Below are 19,714 nucleotides of genomic sequence, written 5' to 3'. Positions count from 1 at the left end.
ACCCGCTCCCCTCCCCTTCCCCTACACCCCTCTCCCCCCCCATCTTCCCCCTACCCTCCGTCCCCCCTACGCTCCCTCCCTCCCACACCCCCTCCCCTATACCCCATCCCCCTTCCCCCTACACCCCGTCCCCCTCCCCCTTCCCCCTACCCTCCGTCCCCCCTACACTCCCTCTCTCCCACACCCCCTCCCCTACACCCCCTCCCTCCGACTCCCCCTACCCGACACCCCCTCTCCCCACATCCCCTCCCCTACACCCCCCTCCCTCCCACGCCCCCTCCCCCTGACACCTTCTCCCCCTCACCCCCTTCCCCCCTTCCCCTCTCTCCCACACCCCGTCCTCCCCACACCCCCTCCTCCCCATACCCCTCCACTTGCCGCAACTCCCCCCCCCCCCTCCCCCCAGCCCCCACCCCCTGCTGTAAATGGCCTGAGTTTAATTTCCTTCATGGAAAGAGATTTTTTTTTTCTCTGAATCCGTTTTGAACAGAGCCAAGAGAGAGACAACAACTGAAACCGACATCAATCTGCAGGCGCTGTCGCTGCCTTCTCATCTGTCAAACTGTCTGTGAGGCAGTTAAATATTCCTGAAAGATCTCTGGAGCTCCATCCGTCATGTGTGAGAACAGAAGGAGCCATCGCAATGATCTGGGTCAATCAATATGCGAGCATCAGCTCCCCGCTCCCTAACTCCCCGCACTGACTCCATCAACTGGAGAATCCTGCTCAATTATTCAAATTAAGAGTTTTGCTTTAATATGAAAGACTCGTTGCTGCCTCTTGATATCAGCCTCTGTCAAGCGTGCAAAGGAAGCACAGAAACATGGGGACACAAGGTAGCCATTCAGCCCATCCAGCCTCTTCCAACATTCATCGTTGTGGAGTCATAAGGGCAAATTTTACTGCCATGTCCACCACGGGAATCGTAGCGGGTCGGACCATGCAAAGGTCCGTTGACCTCAGGCGGGATTTTCCGATTTTAGGGTGAACATAAGAACTAGGAGCAGGAGTTGGCCATCTGGCCCCTCGAGCCTGCTCCGCCATTCAATAAGATCATGGCTGATCTTTTTGTGGACTCAGCTCCGCTTACCCGCCCGCTCACCATAACCCTTAATTCCTTTACTGTTCAAAAATTTATCTATCCTTGGCTTAAAAACATTCAATGAGGCAGCCTCAACTGCTTCACTGGGCAGGGAATTCCACAGATTCACAACCCTTTGTGTGAAGAAGTTCCTCCTCAACTCAGTCCAAAATCTGCTCCCCCTTATTTTGAGGCCATGCCCCCTAGTTCTAGTTTCACCCGCCAGTGGAAGCAACCTCCCTGCTTCTATCTTATCTATTCCCTTCATAATCTTATATGTTTCTATAAGATACTTGAGGTTGTTTTCATTAGAGAGAAGAAGGTTAAGAGGTGACTTAATAGAGATCAGAGGATTAGATAGGGTGGATAGTGAGAGCCTTTTTCCTCGGATGGTGATGGCTAGCACGAGGGGACATAGCTTTAAATTGAGGGGTGATAGATATAGGACAGATGTCAGAGGTAGGTTCTTCACTCAGAGAGTAGTAAGGGCGTGGAATGCCCTGCCTGCAGCAGTAGTGGACTCACCAACATTAAGGGCATTTAAATGGTCAATGGATAAACTTATGGATGATATTGGAATAGTGTAGGTTAGATGGGCTTTAGATCGGTTTCACAGGCCGGCGCAACATCGAGGGCCGAAGGGCCTGTACTGCGCTGTAATGTTCTATGTATGTTTAAGATCTCCCCTCATTCTTCTGAATTCCATTGAGTATAGCCCCAGTCTACTCAGTCTCTCCTCATAAGCCAACCCCCTCAACTCCGGAAAATTCCACTCATTGAGTCACAGTCAGGAGGGTAAATTTTACCGTCCCGCCCGCTACGGTTCCTGGGCGGGCGGGGGGGGAACCATGGAAAGATCCATTGACCTCGGGCGGGATTGTACAGTTTCGGGACGAACTAGGCTGTAAAAATTCCGCCCATCGAGTCACACAGCACAGAAAAGGCCCTTCAGCCCATCGTGTCTGCACTGACAATAACTACCACTAAAGGCACGCTAATCCCATTTTCCTGCACTTGTCCCACATGTTATGATATTTCAAGTGCTCATCCCAATATTTTTTAAAGGTTGCAAGGTTTCCGGCCTCCACTACCTTCCCAGGCAGCGCGTTCCAGATTCCCACCACCCTTGAGTGAAAAAGTTGAAGAAATAGAAGTTTCTTTATTAGTCACAAGTCGGCTTACTGCAATGAAGTTACTGTGAAAATCCCCTAGTCGCCACGCTCCAGCACCTGTTCGAGTACACAGAGGGAGAATTTAGCACGGCCAATCCACCCAACCTAGCACGTCTTTCGGAATGTGGGAGGAAACCGGAGCACCCGGAGGAAACCCACGCAGACACGGGGGAGAACGTGCAAACTCTGCACCGACAGTGACCCAAGCCGGGAATCGAACCCGGGTCCCTGGTGCTGTGAGGCAGCAGTGCTAACCACTGTGCCACCATGCCACCGTGCCGCCCCATCTGTATCTGATCTCCACCTTGGCCCCAGAACCTTCATCCAACAAACACCCTGTCAATTAGTTTAGGCTGAGTGAACGCACCTTACATTTGTCCTGTTTTTCAGGAAGATGCCAATGTTTTTCCCGTTATTTCTCGGGCAGGCCGCTGTCGGGATGGAGGCAGCAGTGCCAGCCACACAGTGCACAGCACGATCCCACAATGAGACGAGGCATTGGTTAGTCAGCTTCCAGTGGGTGTTGGTCCTCATCTTGCCTTCCTCAAAAGAGTGAAATCGTCAACATCACGACCACCAGAAGAGTTAAATAGAGCCTGAGGGACATCGCTGCCACTTCATTCGACAGCCTAGTGGTATTATCGTGAGCCTATTAATCCAGATACTCAGCAAACGCTCTGGGGGACCCGGGTTCGAATCCCGCCACGGCAGATGGTGGAATTTGAATTCAATAAAAAATATCTGGAATTAAGAATCTACTGATGACCATGAAACCATTGTCGATTGTCGGAAAAACCCATCTGGTTCACTAATGTCCCTTAGGGGAAAGAAATCTGCCGTCCTTACCCGGTCTGGCCTACATGTGACTCCAGAGACACAGCAATGTGGTTGACTCTCAACTGCCCTCTGAAATGGCCTAGCAAGCCATTCAGTTCAAGGGCAGTTAGGCATGGGCAGTAAATGCTGGCCCAGCCAGCAATGTCCCACGACTGGAGGGGCTGAATGGCCTCCTCATATTTGTAAGTGGCCTCAGTCCACTTGGGGGGGGAGAAGGGACGGAGTGGGGGAGAGAAATTGATGAGGGTTCTGGCTCCCCCCAGTTTGTGCGCTTCTTCCATTACACTGTGGTGAGGGGGGGGGGGGTCACTTCATGCATTGTGGGTAACGTGCTCATAGTCACCCTGTGATCAGGAGCAGAGCGAGATAAATGCAAGTCTTTCTTTATCTTGATTGCTGCGCCTTCCATGGCGGAATAGCACTATCGTGAAAGATGTATCCTTGAAGCCAACGTTGACCGGTAATTGGATAACTTCACCTCTCTCTTTTGCTCTGGCAGCATAGGACACATTTCACAATGTGTGTGCTGACTTGTAATGGAGATCCCTACATGGAGGCCCGGGGCCGAATACCATTGTGAACACTGTTACTGGGTTCTGTTTGAAACGCACGTGATAGGGGGGGCGAGGGAGGAGCAATATTAGTTGGGTAACATCGAGCTTGTGCGTTGAAGTTCTATTTTTTGCTATTCATTCCCGGAATGTTACCATCGCTGACCAGACCAGTGTTTAAATTTTTACGTTTATTTATTACTGTCACAAGTCAGCTTACATTAACACTGCAATGAAGTTACTGTGAAAATCCCCTAGTCGCCACACTCCTGTTCGGGTACACTGAGGGAGAATTTAGCACGGCCAATGCACCCTAACCCTTTCGCACTGTGGGAGGAAACCGGAGCACCCGGAGGAAACTCACGCAGACACGGGGAGAATGTGCAGACTCCACACAGACAGCGACCCAAGCCAGGAATCGAACCCAGGTCCCTAGAGCTGTGAGGCAGCAGTGCTAACCACTGTGCCACCCATCCCTAGTTGCCCCTGAGAAGGTGGTGGTGAGAAGGTGGATGTTTCTATGTTTCTAATTCGGGATCACTAACCTAAGGACTCCATTAAGTGAATAATCTATTAACTATCTTTGATACCAAACCACAAACTCCATTAAACTGATGCCTGCACTAACTAGGAGTCCATGGATTCCATTAACCCAATAACTTCACTAACTAAAGATTAAACAGCAAATCACAGCTCTCTGGGAACTGGGGGGCAGTCACTCAATGTGGGCAGCACGGTGGCACAGTGGTTAGCACTGCTGCCTCACAGCGCCAGGGACCCGAGTTCGATTCCCGGCTTGGGTCACTGTCTGTGTGGAGTCTGCAGGTTCTCCCTGTGTCTGCGTGGGTTTCCTCCGGGTGCTCCGGTTTCCTCCCACACTCCAAAGGTATTTGATTTGATTTATTATTGTCACACGCATTAACATACAGTGATAAGTATTGTTTCTTGCGCGCTATGCAGACAAAGCATACCATTCATAGAGAAGGAAACGAAAGAGTGCAGAATGTAGTGTTACAGTCATAGCTAGGGTGTAGAGAAAGATCAACTTAATGCAAGGTAAGTCCACTCAAAAGTCTGATGGCAGCAGGGAAGAAGCTGTTCTTGAGTCGGTTGGTGCGTGACCTCAGACTTTTGTATCTTTTTCCCGAAGGAAGAAGGTGGAAGAGAGAATGTCCGGGTTGTGTGGGGTCCTTAATTATGCGGGCTGCTTTTCTCGAGGCAGCGGGAAGTGTAGACGGAGTCAATGGATGGGAGGCTGGTTTGTGTGATGGATTGGGCTACATTCACGACCTTTTGTAGTTCCTTGCGGTCTTGGGCAGAGCAGGAGCCATACCAAGCTGTTCTACAACCAGAAAGGATGCTTTCTATGGTGCATCTGTAAAAGATATTTGCGGGTTAGGTGGATTGGCCATGCTAAATTGCCCCTTAGTGTCCAAAGATGTGCGGGTTAGGTGGACTGGCTATGCTAAGTTGCTCCTTAGTGTCTGGGGGATTAGTAGGGTAAATGTGTGAGGTTATGGGAATGGGACCTGGGTGGGATTGTGGCCGGTGTAGATTTGATGGGCCGAATGGCCTCTTTCTGTGCTGTAGGGATTCTATCAACCTGTGTTAATGCATCGCTGTAGGTTCTCTTTCCAAACTGTGACACTGGTCAGAGACGGAACCATTCCTGCGAACATCACACACCAGAGACCGGCTTTCTACTACTAACCAAAGTGGCTGAAAGCTTTCCTGGATTTAGTTAATTTAACCCTAGGGTACGATTGATCCACGGCCGTGTGTTGCTGTATGCAGGCTTGTAGCAGCAATGTCTCTCCCGGAGGCAAGCTTTGGCTTCATTGTAAATGTTCCATCAGGCCATTAATCTATCGAGAAATCCCCCTCCGGTGCCCTGCTACTGCCGACTCTTTCTTACTTTAATATATCCGCCCTCGCTGGCAAGACGACTTTTCTTTTGTTTGTGAAATAGCCTCAATCCGTGGCCAGGTGGCTTCCCATTGATGGAATGCGGGGCCCAGGTGTGACTGAAACATCCCTGGTGTGTGTGTGTGTTCCAGGAACTCACCTTTCCCAATCGCCTTCACGCAACAGGATTGAGGAGTGAATAGATGATGTTACTGTCAGCACTGCATGCAGTCAGTCAACAGCGGAAACCTGGTGGGCGGAATTCTCCCATCCCATCCCGCCACTGGAATTTTAGCGGGCGGATTGCGGAGAATGTGAAATCCCATTGACGGTCGGGCGGGAATTTTCGGCTTTTAGACCGGCGCGGCTGGAGAATTTCGCCCGGTGTCTTTGAGATCATAGAATCTCTACAGTGCAGAAGGAGGCCATTTGGCCCATCGAGCCTGCATTGACAACAATCCACCCAGGTCCTATCCCCGTAACCCCACATATATTTACGCTCCTAGTCCCCCTGACACTAAGGGGCAATTTAGCACGGCCAATGCACCTAACCCGCGCATCTTTGGAATGTGGGAGGAAACCGGAGCAACCGGAGGAAACCCACGCAGACACGGGGAGAACATGCAAACTCCACACAGACAGTGACCCAAGCCGGGAATCGAACCCGGGTCCTTGGTGCTGTGAAGCAGCAGTGCCAACCACTGTGCCACCATGCCGCCTAACCACTATGTCACCAGTGGTTAGGTTGTAGATGGGTTGTTATGGATGGGTTGGTCCGCTGGGCAGAGCAGTGGCTGATGGTGTTTAACACTGATAAGTGTGAGGTGATGCACTCTACGGGCAGAATTTGCCCGTCCTGTCTGCCATAGCGGGCAGGATATGGACCGTACAAAGGTTCATTGACCTCAGGCGAGATTTTCCGGTCTTGGGGCGAGTGCGGCTGGAAAATCCCGCCCTACGAGTCTTGTTCAGGGTATTTTTACCGCACTTTTCAAGACATTCCGAACTGCTTCACAGCCAATGAAATGCTTTTGAAATGTAGTCATAGAAACAGGAGAAGGCCATTCAATCCCATTCATAGAAATCATAGAAACTCTACAGTACAGAAAGAGGCCATTCGGCCCATCGAGTCTGCACCGACCACAATCCCACCCAGGCCCTACCCCCATATCCCTACATATTTTATCCACTAATCCCTCTAATCTACGCATCCCAGGACACTAAGGGGCAATTTTACCATGGCCAGTCAACCTAACCCGCACATCTTTGGACTGTGGGAGGAAACCGGAGCACCCGGAGGAAACCCACGCAGTCATGAGGAGAATGTGCAAACTCCACACAGACAGTGACCCAAGCCGGGAATCGAACCCAGGTCCCTGGAGCTGTGAAGCAGCAGTGCTAACCACTGTGCTACCGTGCCGCCCTATCATTCTATCATTCAATTGGATCAATATCTGTTAGGTCATGGCTCGTCTTCATTTTAACAACGTTTACTCTTTACCGAACAAAAACCTGGCAATCGCAGATTTGACATTTTTAATTGCCCCCCCCCAACCTCGGCAGGATTTGAGGGGAGAGATTTTCGGAATTCCGGACCTGCTTCCTGGATGGATTGGCTCAAATGTTAAGGTTCTGCCCCCTTGTTGTTCGAGATTCTTCCTGCCAGAGGAAATCATTTCTCTCTATCGACCCCATCCTTTAATCATTATTGTGGTGGCACGGCCCCCTTAAGGGGTGAACGTTCGTGGGTCATGGGGCCCATATTGCATGGAATTGCACGAGCCTCGGCCAATGGGGAGGAAGCGTGCAAGGCCCGGGGGGCGGGGGCAAGAGATCCTCAGTGCAAGCCCGAGACTCAAGACCAATGTCGTAGCTTTAATTTTCATTCATTCATGGGGTGCGGGTTTCGCTGGCTGGGCCAGCATTTATTACCCATCCCTGCAGGCAGCTGAGACTCAACCACATTGCTGTGGCTCTGGAGTCACATGTAGACCAGACCGGGTAAGGCGGCACGGTGGGTTAGCACTGCTGCCTCACAGCGCCAGGGACCCGGGTTCGATTCCCGGCTTGGGACACTGTCAGTGCGAAGTTTGCACGTTCTCCCCGTGTCTGCGTGGGTTTCCTCCCACAGTCTGAAAGATGTGCTGGTTAGGGTGCATTGACCCGAACAGGCGCCGGAGTGTGGCGACTATGGGAATTTCACAGTAACTTCATTGCAGTGTGAATATAAGCCTTACTTGTGACTAATAAATAAACTAAGGAAGGCAGATTTCCTTCCCGATAGGACATTAATGAACAGGATGGGTTTTTCCAACAATGGTTCCATAGTCATCCTATAAATTCCAGATTTTTAGTGAATTCAAATTCCACTATCGGCCGGGACAGGATTCGAACCCAGATCCCCAGAACATTAGCTCAGTTTTTGGATTAATAGTCTAGCAATAATACCACTAGGCCACTGCCTCCCCTGTTGATAGCTTTACTTTGTGAGTGTTGAATAAATCACCTTCCTGATTCAAGCAGCCTCAGGCTATTACAATTATAAACACCTCATTTAGATCACCCATTAATCTCCCAAACACGAGGCTAGCCTATAAAATCTGGACTCGGAATTCAACACGTTTTTCCCTGGATCTGGTGGAAAAGACAGTTTGGATCCAAGGTCATAGAGTCACGGAGTCTTAGAGGTTTACAGCATGGAAACAGGCCCTTCGGCCCAACTTGTCCATGCCATCCTTTTTTAAAAACCACTAAGCAAGTCCCAATTGCCTGCATTTGGCCCATATCCCTCTACCCATCTTACCCATGTAACTGTCTAAATGCTTTTTAAAAGACAAAATTGTACCCACCTCTACTACTACCTCTGGCAGCTTGTTCCAGACACTCAGCACCCTGTGTGTGAAAAAATTGCCCCTCTGGACACTTTTGTATCTCTCCCCTCTCACCTTAAACCTATGCCCTCTAGTTTTAGACTCCCCTACCTTTGGGAAAAGATATTGACTATCTACCTTTTCTATGCCCCTCATTATTTTATAGACCTCTATAAGATCACCCCTCAGCCTCCTACGCTCCAGAGAAAAAAGTCCCAATCTATCCAGCCTCTCCTTATAACTCAATCCATCAAGTCCCGGTAGCATCCTAGTAAATCTTTTCTGCACTCTTTCTAGTTTAATAATATCCTTTCTATAACAGGATGACCAGAACTGTACACAGTATTCCAAGTGTGGCCTTACCAATGTCTTCTACAACTTCAACAAGACGTCCCAACTCCTGTATTCAATTTTCCGACCAATGAAACCAAGCATGCCGAATGCCTTCTTCGCCACTCTGTCCACCTGTGACTCCACTTTCAAGGAGCTATGAATATGTACCCCTAGATCTCTTTGTTCTGTAACTCTCCCCAACGCCCTACCAGTAACTGAGTAAGTCCTGCCCTGGTTCAATCTACCAAAATGCATCACCTCGCATTTGTCTAAATTAAACTCCATCTGCAATTCGTCAGCCCACTGGTAAAAGATATCTGGATCGGGAATGTTGTCAGGGACTAATTCCCAGTCTCCTCAGCGAGAGTATGACAATCGGTCTCAGTGCACAGAGTGCGAGTCCAGCACAGTGCCGGCTTTTCAATGGAATCCGGTAATTCCTGGCGGAAAACACACGCTGTTGGGATTTTGGTGAGGGCTGGAGTTGAATTCAGCCCCGTACGATTGAAGTTACCCCCTGATACCGAGGTAACTCTGCCCACTTACAACAAAACCATTGAGAGGGAGGTCATTCAGCCCTTTGGTTCACTTGCGACTCTGAAAGACTTTACAATGAGCCCCACCCCTCTGCTCCCTTTCTCCACAGTCCTGTTAATGTTTTACAAATACATAGAATCAGAATAGAATCCCGGCAGTGAAGGAGGAGGCCAATCGGCCCATCAGGTCAGCACCTACTCTCCGATAGAGTACCTTACCCAGGCCCTGTCCCCGTAATCCTACATATTTACCCACTGGGTCCCCTTAGTCTATACATCTTTGGACACTAAGGGGCAATTTAGCGTGGCCAATCTGCCTGGCCTACACACCTTTGGACACTAAGAGGCAATTTAGCATGGCCAATCCACCTAACCTACACACCTTTGGACACTAAGAGGCAATTTAGCATGGCCAATCCACCTAACCTGCACATCTTTGGACACTAAGAGGCAATTTAGCATGGCCAATCCACCTAACCTACACATCTTTGGACACAAGAGGCAATTTAGCATGGCCAATCCACCTAACCTGCACATCTTTGGACACTAAGAGGCAATTTAGCATGGCCAATCCACCTAACCTGCACATCTTTGAACACTAAGAGGCAATTTAGCATGGCCAATCCACCTAACCTGCACATCTTTGAACACTAAGAGGCAATTTAGCATGGCCAATCCACCTAACCTACACATCTATGGACACTAAGAGGCAATTTAGCATGGCCAATCCACCTAACCTACACATCTTTGGACACTAAGGGGCAATTTAGCATGGCCAATCCACCTAACCTGCACATATTTGGACACTAAGGGGCAATTTAGCATGGCCAATCCACCTAACCTGCACATATTTGGACACTATGGGGTAATTTAGCATGGCCAATCCACCTAACCTGCACATCTTTGGACACTAAGGGGCAATTTAGCATGGCCAATCCACCTAACCTGCACATATTTGGACACTAAGGGGCAATTTAGCATGGCCAATCCACCTAACCTACATATCTTTGGACACTAAGAGGCAATTTAGCATGGCCAATCCACCTAACCTGCACATCTCTGGACACTAAGGGGCAATTTAGCATGGCCAATCCACCTAACCTGCACATCTTTGCAGTGTGGGAGGAAACCGGAGCACCCGGAGGAAACCCACGCAGCAGCAACAAGGTAAACAAAACTGCAAACACAGATACAATTGGGTAAGACGCCACACCCTGCTGGCAGAATGCCCACTGACACAGCCTGTCAAAACATTTCCTGGACTGTGCAGGAACCCTCCAGAGCGGCAGAGTGCAACGCGGAGTTACTGACAGTACATGGGAGGGGGCTCCACACTGCCTCGGCAAGGCAACTTCGGCAGAGTTCCACAGGGGTCTGCTATAATCAGCCGGGGATGGGCCCATTCCGCCCAGAGGTGGGGAAATGTTCCCAGGAATCATCGTCCTCTCCAGCTGAGTCCTTCAGGATCAACAGAGAATCTTCCTCAGATAGAGAGGAGTTGAACCCAACTTGGGATATAATCAGGGCGACAGCGCCACCTGCAGGAACTCTGTCCTCTCCCAGACTGGCCTCGCTCCGATCCATTCTCCTCCTCTTCTCCCTCTGTCGGGACAGGAGTTTTTCAGGGATTGGTGTGGAAAGGTTACAGAGTTCGGATGTGCTTCCTTTTGATAAGAGGAGGCATTGAGGTGATGAGTTGGGAGTTTACGATGGCGATTGACAGAGCAAAACACTCACTAAGGCAAATGGTTCAAATAGCAGACCAACTCCAGAAACTGGGACAGTGGGAGAAAGAAGCAACTAAATCCAATGGGATACATTCCCGTGGGAAGTATTGGAAAGGAGGATGGAGAAATGGAGAGAATCATAGAATCCCTACAGTGCAGAAAGAGGCCATTCGGTCCATCGAGCCTGCACCGACCACAATCCCACTCAAGCCCTACTCCTGTAACCTCACGTATTTACCCTAGCTAGTCCCCCTGACACTCGGGTCAATTTAACACGGCCAATCAACCTAACCCGCACATCTTTGGACTGTGGGAGGAAACCGGAGCACCCGGAGGAAACCCACGCAGACACGGGGAGAATGTGCAGACTCCGCACAGACAGTGACCCAAGCCGGGAATCAAACCCGGGTCCCTGGCGCTGTGAGGCAGCAGTGCTAACCACTGTGCCACCGTGCCGCCCTAATTGAACATTAGGGAGTGGGGAGCAGGGAATGAAGAAAAGTTTTAAGTTAAAGTTTATTTATTAGTGTCACAAGTAGGCTTACATTAACACTGCAATTAAGTTACTGTGAAAATCCCCTCGCCGCCACACTCGCCAATGTCTTGTACAACTTCAACAAGACGTCCCAGCTCCTGTATTCAATGTTCTTACCAATGGAAGCACGCTTGCCGAATGCCTTCTTCACCACTCTGTCCACCTGTGACTCCACTTTCAAGAAGGTATGAACCTGTACCCCTCGATCTCTTTGTTCTATAACTCTCCCTAATTAACTGAGTAAGTCCTGCCCTGCTTCAATCTACCAAAATGAATCACCCTGCATTTATCTAAATTAAACTCCATCTGCCATTCATCAGCCCACTGGCCCAATTGATCAAGGTCCCGTTGCAATCCTAGGTAACCTTCTCCACGTAGACTACGTCACCAATCTTGGTGTCATCTGCAAAATTGCTAACCATGCCTCCTAAATTCTCATCTACAATCGTTTCAGCTTCTTTTACGTCGTCCCTTTCCCTGCTCGATTTGGATTAATAGTTTCTCGTCCTTATTTGCATTTTAATTGCTCTCGTTATCTATTTTGGGTTCTTCACTCCCCCTGGTGTGGAGCAGTCTTCTGGCTGAAATTAGGCAGAAATGAGATTGTGTTTCTGAGGTTCAGCTACTTAAATCATCTAGGTCACTGGGAAAGCAGTCGGCGGAGAGGCACAGCTGACGGTGTATGATCCGTCTCGGGCCATCTGAACAGTAAGAAGTCTCACAACACCAGGTTAAAGTCCAACAGGTTTATTTGGTAGCAAATACCATAAGCTTTCGGAGCAGAGCTCCTTCGTCAGATGGAGTGGATATCTGTTCTCAAACAGGGCACAGACACAGAAATCAAATTACAGAATATTTCTATTCTGCTACCAAATAAACCTGTTGGACTTTAACCTGGTGTTGTGAGACTTCTTACTGTGCTTACCCCAGTCCAACGCCGGCATCTCCACATCTGAACAGTTGACAGCGCTTGGATGACCAATAAGCAAGTTCATGATCTCTAACCCCTAAAGGCCAAATCAGTTTTAAAAGTTTAAAGTTTATTTATTGGTGTCACAAGTAGGCTTGCATCTTTCTCTACCCCCTAGCTATGACCGTAACACTGCATTCTGCGCTCTCTCCTTTCCTTCTCTATGAACGGTATGCTTTGTATATATAGCGCGCAAGAAACAATACTTTTCACTGTATACTAATACGTGTGTATTTTAAAATGTTTAGGGGCGGCACAGTAGCACAGTGGTTAGCACTGCTGCTTCACAGCGCCAGGGACCCGGGTTCGATTCCCGGCCTGGGTCACTGTCTGTGTGGAGTTTGCACATTCTCCTCATGTCTGCGTGGGTTTCCTTCGGGTGCTCTGGTTTCCTCCCACAGTCCAAAGATGTGCGGGTTGGGTTGATTGGCTATGCTAAAATTGCCCCTTAGTGTCCTGAGATGCGTAGGTTAGAGGGATTAGTGGGTAAAATATGTAGGAATATGGGGGTAGGGCCTGGGTGGGATTGTGGTCGGTGCAGACTCGATGGGCCAAATGGCCTCTTTCTGCACTGTAGGGATTCTATGATTTCCTATGTGACAATAATAAACCAAATCAAATTCCAGAGTTGGGAGGGTTGGCTTATGAGGAGAGACTGAGTCGACTGGGGCTATACTCATTGGAATTCAGAAGAATGAGGGGAGATCTTATAGAAACATATAAGATTATGAAGGGAATAGATAAGATAGAAGCAGGGAAGTTGTTTCCACTGGCGGGTGAAACTAGAACTAGGGGGCATGGCCTCAAAATAAGGGGGAGCAGATTTAGGACTGAGTTGAGGAGGAACTTCTTCACACAAAGGGTTGTGAATCTGTGGAATTCCCTGCCCAGTGAAGCAGTTGAGGCTACCTCATTGAATGTTTTTAAGGCAAGGATAGATAGATTTTTGAACAGTAAAGGAATTATGGGTTATGGTGAGCGGGCGGGTAAGTGGAGCTGAGCCCACGAAAAATCAGCCATGATCTTATTGAATGGCGGAGCAGGCTCGAGGGGCCAGATGGCCCACTCCTGCTCCTAGTTCTTATGTTCTTAAATCAAAATGAAATCAAAACATTAACACTGCAATGAAGTTACTGTGAAAATCCCTTAGTCACCACACTCCGGCGCCTGTTCGGGTACAACTGAGGGAGAATTTAGCACCTAACCAGCACGTCTTTTGGACTGTGGGAGAAAACCGGAGCACCCGGAGGAAACCCACGCAGACATGGGGAAAATGTGCAGACTCTGCACGGACAGTGACCCAAGCTGAGAATCGAACCCGGGTCCCTGGCGCTGTGAGGCAGCAGCGCTAATCACTGTGCCGCCCCAATATCTGGTATATTTTATATCTGGTAAAGAGAAATCTTCAAAGAAAAAAGGTGTGAGTGTCGGTATTTTTTTGAATGTCCTGTTGATTTGTCTCTGGGATTGCGCTCAGAGCAGGGTCCTGGAGATTGTTTTGCCATTGCTGGAGACCTCAGGGTACTCCTGAAGGCTTGGAGACCCCAATATCGAAATACGACGTGTTGTTGATCACTTATTTGTCCCTGTCAACTGTATGGTTCATCTTGCAAGGCAGTGGAGTGCCTTTAAGATGCTGTGCTGCGGATGCGGGGCAGTGTTGCTGGCTTTCTAAGTTGGGAGGGTGGCAGCCTTCCTGAGAGGCACCCTCCAGAGATGTTCAGCACTATCCATCACGGAGGGGAGATGTCAGCTTGGGACCTGAGCGGTGTCTGCCCAATGTTCAATCAGCCTCTCTCCCAGCGGCTGACAACATCAGCTTGAGATGTTTCAGCTTTGGAAGGAGCAGTGGGATTTTCGCGAGCAGACTGGTACATTCAGTCACAAGACATTCAGTCTTGCCCAACCTCCTCCTTGAAGATGAAAGCTCACTTTGACATTGTTGGAGTCGCTGATTCAGCTGAATATGACAGAGAGCCGGGGCTTGGAGAGTCTGAATATTTTTGACATTGTGCATTAAGGCTAACGGGTCTGGTTGCAAAACTCTCTGCATACTTTAGGACATTCTTTGATTATAGAATCATAGGATCCCTACAGTGCAGAAGGAGGCCATTTGGCCCATCGAGTCTGCACCGACCACAATTTCACCCAGGCCCTAGCCCCATAACCCCACGTATTTACCCTAGCTAGTCCCCCTGACACTAAGGGGCAATTTAGCATGGCCAATCCATCTAACCCACACATCGCATGGGTGGCATGGTAGCACAGTGGTTAGCACTGCCGCCTCACAGCGCCAGGGACCCGGGTTTGATTCCTGGCTTGGGTCACTGTCTGTGCGGAGTCTGCACGTTCTCCCCGTGTCTGCGTGGGTTTCCTCCGGGTGCTCTGGTTTCCCCCCACATTCTGGTTAGGGTGCATTGACCCGAACAGGCGCCGGAGTGTGGCGACTAGGGGAATTTCAGTGCAGTGTTAATATAAATCTTACTTGTGACTAATAAATAAAGTTTAATCTTTGGAGTGTGGGAGGAAACCGGAGCACCCAGAGGAAACCCACGCAGACCCACGGGTCCAAAGATGTGTGGGTTAGGTTGATTGGCCGTGCTAAAATTGCCCCTTAGTGTCCTGAGATGTGTAGGTTAGAGGGATTAGTGGGTAAATATGTAGGGATATGGGGTGAGGGCCTGGGTGGGATTATGGTCGGTGCAGACTCGATGGGCCGAATGGCCTCTTTCTGCACTGTAGGGTTTCTATGATCAGACACGGGGAGAATGTGCAGACTCCACACACACAGTGACCCAACCTGGGAATCGAACCCGGGTCCCTGGCGCTGTGAGGCAGCAGTGCTAACCACTGTGCCACCCGTCCTTTAACATAGTTTGCTCTGTGCAAATTGGCTGCTGCCTTTCCCTGTGTTAAACAGTGACTGCAACTTTAAAGCGTTTCATGGTCTGTAAAACATTTTGAGAGTTGGCAAAAGGTGCTACATAAATGCCGGCGTGCCCCATTTTCTTTAAATCGCTTCCATCTCGTGCATTTGGCTTTACCGAGGGGCATCTTGAAGGATGGATGGTCTAAACTGACAGGAAGTGGCCAGCAGGACCAGAGACACCAGTGTTTGTCTCAAAGATTAGACAGAATCCATCCGACTTGTAACTGGGGGATTGTCCTGTCAGGGAACCTCTGACCCCGGTGGCTGCAATCTAAGCCTCCCTCAATCACAGAGCGGTGATGCTGTCAGCTTCACTTGTTTAGAATTGGACGCTGGAAAAAGGCCTGTGTCCCGTCTTTTCCTGCCTGTTGTTGTCTGTGTATCGCTCCGAGATTCCTCTCTCTCCCCCTCGGTCACGTTCGATTCTCCTGAACTTTCACCTTTCCGTGCCTGGCTGCCACTTGCCACCTTTTCAGAAGGTTCCAGAATGACCTGAGAGACAATTTTTAAAAGAAGCGCAATGAGGTATTTTGCTCATACTTTCTGTTTCTCATCATTCTCCATCCAAAGATGTGCAGGTTAGGTGGATTGGCCATTCTAAATTGCCCCTTAAGTGTCCAAAGATACGCAAGTTATGTGGATTGGCCATTCTAAATTGCCCCTTAAGTGTCCAAAGATACGCAAGTTATGTGGATTGGCCATTCTAAATTGCCCCTTAGTGTCCAAAGATGTGTAGGTTAGGTGGATTGGCCATGCTAAATTGCCCCTTAGTGGTGATACAGTGGTTTAGCACTGCTGCCTCACAGCGCAGGGACCCGGGTTCGATTCCCGACTTGGGTCACTGTCTGTGTGGAGTCTGCACGTTCTCCCCGTGTCTGCGTGGGTTTCCTCCGGGTGCTCCGGTTTCCTCCCACAGTCTGAAAGACGTGCTGGTTAGGGTGCATTGGCCATGCTAAATTCTCCCTCAGTGTACCCGAACAGGCGCCAGAATGTGGCGACTAGGGGAATTTCATAGAATCATAGAATCTACAGTGCAGAAGGAGGCCATTCGGCCCATCGAGTCTGCACCAACAACAATCCCACCCAGGCCCTATCCCCGTCACCTCACATATTGACCCTCCTTAATCCCCCTGACACTAAGGGACAAGTTAGCATGGCCAGTCAACCTAACCCGCACATCTTTGGACTGGATCTTCAGGTAAGCGTTCTCCAAGGCGGCCTTCACAACACACGACAGCGCAGAGTCGCTGAGCAGAAACTGATAGCCAATTTCTGAACACATGAGGATGGCCTAAACCGGGATGTTGGATTTATGTCACATTATCAGTAACCCCCACAGCTTGCCTCCTGGGCTTGCTGGCTGTTCTGTCTGGAGACAATACACATCTCTTTAACCTGTGCTTAATGCTCCCTCCACCCACATTGTCTGTACCTTTAAGACCTGGCTGGCTGTAGGGATTCGCATTCTAATCAGTATTCTGTAACTTGATTTTGTGTCTCTGTGCCCTGTTTGAGAGCACATTTCCACTCCATCTGACGAAGGAGCAGCGCTCCGAAAGCTTATGGTATTTGCTACCAAATAAACCTGTTGGACTTTAACCTGGTGTTGTGAGACTTCTTACTGGACCATTTAGGACAGAGGTGAGGAGACATTTCTTCACCCAGAGAGTGGTGAGCCTGTGGAATTCACTACCACAGGAAGTAGTTGAGGCAAAAACATTGTATGTTTTCAAGAAGCAGTTAGATCTAGCACTTGGATCTAAAGGAATCAAGGGATATGGGGGGAAGGTAAGATCAGGCTACTATGTTGGATGATCATCATGATCATAATGAATGGCGGAGCAGGCGGTTTTTATTATTCATTCGTGGGACGTGGGCGTCGCCGGCTGGGCCAGCATTTATTGCCCATCCCTAGTTGCCCTTGTTCAGATGTCAACCCCATTGCTGTGGCTCTGGAGTCACATGTAGCCAGACCGGGTAAGGACGGCAGATTTCCTTCCCTAAAGGAACCAGATGGGTTTTTCCAACAATTGTCATCAGTAGATTCTTAATTCCAGATATTTTTTATTGAATTCAAATTCCACCAACTGCCAGATTTGAACCCAGGCTCGAATGGCCTTCTCCTGCTCCTATTTTCTATGAAACACAATAAGTAAGAACTCACTGACTGGTGGTATATCTCCCATTTGGATTTGCAGCCACACGTTGACTCTTTGGCTCCAGTCCCCTGGTGCCTCCACTTGCCAAACGCGGTCGTGCTCGTGGGGCCGTGACTGTAAATACTTGGAACAAACTGAAACAGAAAAGGTTACTTTGCAACTCATCCTCTTCCCTACCATCCTCTCCGCACCCTCCACACCAACCCCACATTCGCAGGCCCTCCCCCCTTGCTCCTGTGTCACAGCCCCTGGTCGCTTCCCCCTGCCCCCTTTCCCAATCCAGGTACCCGCAGCAGGATGGAGACCGGTGCGGCAGAGATCAGCATCAGCCTCACCCTCAGGAAGGAGCTGGGAGAGCTCAGCAGTGACTGAAGGGGCATCGCTCCCAACAACTTCCTTGGTCTCTGGGACACAAGAGGATCCACATCCAGATTGAAGCAGCCAACCTGTTCACAGGTTATCATTCAGAATGCATGGTCAAAGCTCAGATACAAACAAGTTGCAATGGTGCAGTGGTTAGCACAGCTGCCTCACAGCGCCAGGGACCCGGGTTCAATTCCTGGCTCCGGTATCCTCCCACACTCCACTGATGTGCGGGTTAGGTGGATTGGCCGTGCTAAATTGCCCCTTAGTGTCCAAAGGTGTGTTGATTAGGTGGATTGGCCATAGTAAATGTGCGGCATTCTATCTTTATGGGCGGCACGGTGGCACAGTGATTAGCGCTGCTGCCTCACAGCGCCAGGGACCCGGGTTCGATTCCCACCTTGGGTGTCTGTCTGTGCAGAGTTCGCACATTCTTCCCGTGTCTGCGTGGGTTTCCTCCGGGTGCTCCGGTTTCGTCCCACAGTCCAAAGCTGTGTGGGTTAGGGGGATTGGCCGTGCTAAATTGCCCCTTAGTGTCAGGAGGATTAACGGGGTAAATATGTGGGGTTACGGGGATCGGGTGCAGACTCGATGGGCCAAATGATTAAAACTGGCAAGAGGCAGGGATTGGAGGAAGTTAGTGATCCCAGAGGGCCGTGGGGCTTGGAGGTTACACAGAGAGGGAGGGGTGAGCGAATGGAGGGATTGTAAGATTGAGGCTCGGATTGGGAGCTAAGGACACTTAATGCGTTTGTTGGACCCTCACAGGCTGAACTCAAACCTGAGCTCAACTCGAACCACAGGCCCACAGAACGTGTGTGCAAGCGTTACTATTTCTTTACCTCTGTACATGGCTCCAGATACGGGTCTGCTGATCCCCACTGCTTCATCTTCACAGAAGGTGCTGCAAAAGTCCTGCAGGATCTTCAAGCCAATGCCTTGGCGTTGGTGATCCCGTCTGACAAATAGCGTGTCCAACACCGGGAGCTGGTAACACTGGCCGGTGCACTCGGTGCAAAGACTACCTGGAAAGGCAAGCCCAGATAATCCAACCAACACAAAGCACTTCAGACCCTCTCAGGCATCCCCCCCGGGGAGGAGGGATGGGGCATGTCCGGAGAGCAGCAAAGATGCTCAGGAGATGACACCTCACATCTCCCAGTAACGGTTGAGATTCCTCCAGACACCTACCAGGTGAATCAACCCCCAGGCTGCTGAGAGAGCCTCACCACATCATATTCTATAGAGGTTATTGGGTTAGGGGGATAATGGTATTATCGCCCGACTATTAATCCAGAAACTCAACTAATGTCCTAGGGACCCGGGTTCGAATCCCGCCACGGCAGATGGGGGAATTTGAATTCAATAAAAAATATCTGGAATTAAGAATCTACTGATGACCATGAAACCATTGTCGGGAAAACCCATCTGGTTCACTAATGTCCTTTAGGGAAGGAAATCTGCTGTCCTTACCCAGTCTGGCCTACATGTGACTCCAGAGCCAGAGCAATGTGGTTGACTCTCAACTGCCCTCCAAGGGCAACTAGGGATGGGCAATAAATGCTGGCCCAGCCAGCGACACCCATGTCCCACAAATGAATAAAAGAACTCATCATCTGGAACTCTTAGTTAATAGTTTATCTTGTGATCGAGAGATATTAGTTAATAGGTTGATTTATAATCTGAATATATTAGCAGGTTACCTCATGATTTGGAAGCATTAGTTAATGGGCTAAAATATAAGAT

At 49.6% G+C, this 19,714-nt stretch overlaps 1 protein-coding gene across 6 annotated transcripts in view; it reads right to left on the bottom strand.

Annotated features, from left to right (window-relative positions):
- Positions 1 to 1,263: 1,263 nt before the first annotated feature.
- The window catches only part of LOC144489417 (protein FAM169B-like), a 32,504-nt gene continuing 14,053 nt past the window's right edge, over positions 1,264 to 19,714 (bottom strand). For 2 of the 6 annotated variants that reach the window (XM_078207254.1, XM_078207255.1), the window contains 3 exons: positions 18,811 to 18,993; positions 17,611 to 17,739; positions 14,822 to 15,938 (listed from right to left, as the gene is read on the bottom strand). In XM_078207254.1, the coding sequence (XP_078063380.1) occupies positions 15,919 to 15,938; positions 17,611 to 17,739; positions 18,811 to 18,993 (332 nt within the window). In that variant the 3' untranslated portion in view covers positions 14,822 to 15,918. Of the gene's footprint in view, positions 5,017 to 14,821; positions 15,939 to 17,610; positions 17,740 to 18,810; positions 18,994 to 19,714 lie in introns of those variants that run through there. The other 4 variants (XR_013496968.1, XR_013496969.1, XM_078207256.1 and 1 more) reach the window with 4 other exon arrangements.

The sequence above is a fragment of the Mustelus asterias genome, unplaced genomic scaffold (assembly GCF_964213995.1).
Source record: "Mustelus asterias unplaced genomic scaffold, sMusAst1.hap1.1 HAP1_SCAFFOLD_2162, whole genome shotgun sequence".
Classification (NCBI taxonomy): Eukaryota; Metazoa; Chordata; class Chondrichthyes; order Carcharhiniformes; family Triakidae; genus Mustelus; species Mustelus asterias.
This window is presented reverse-complemented; position numbering and strand designations above follow the sequence as displayed.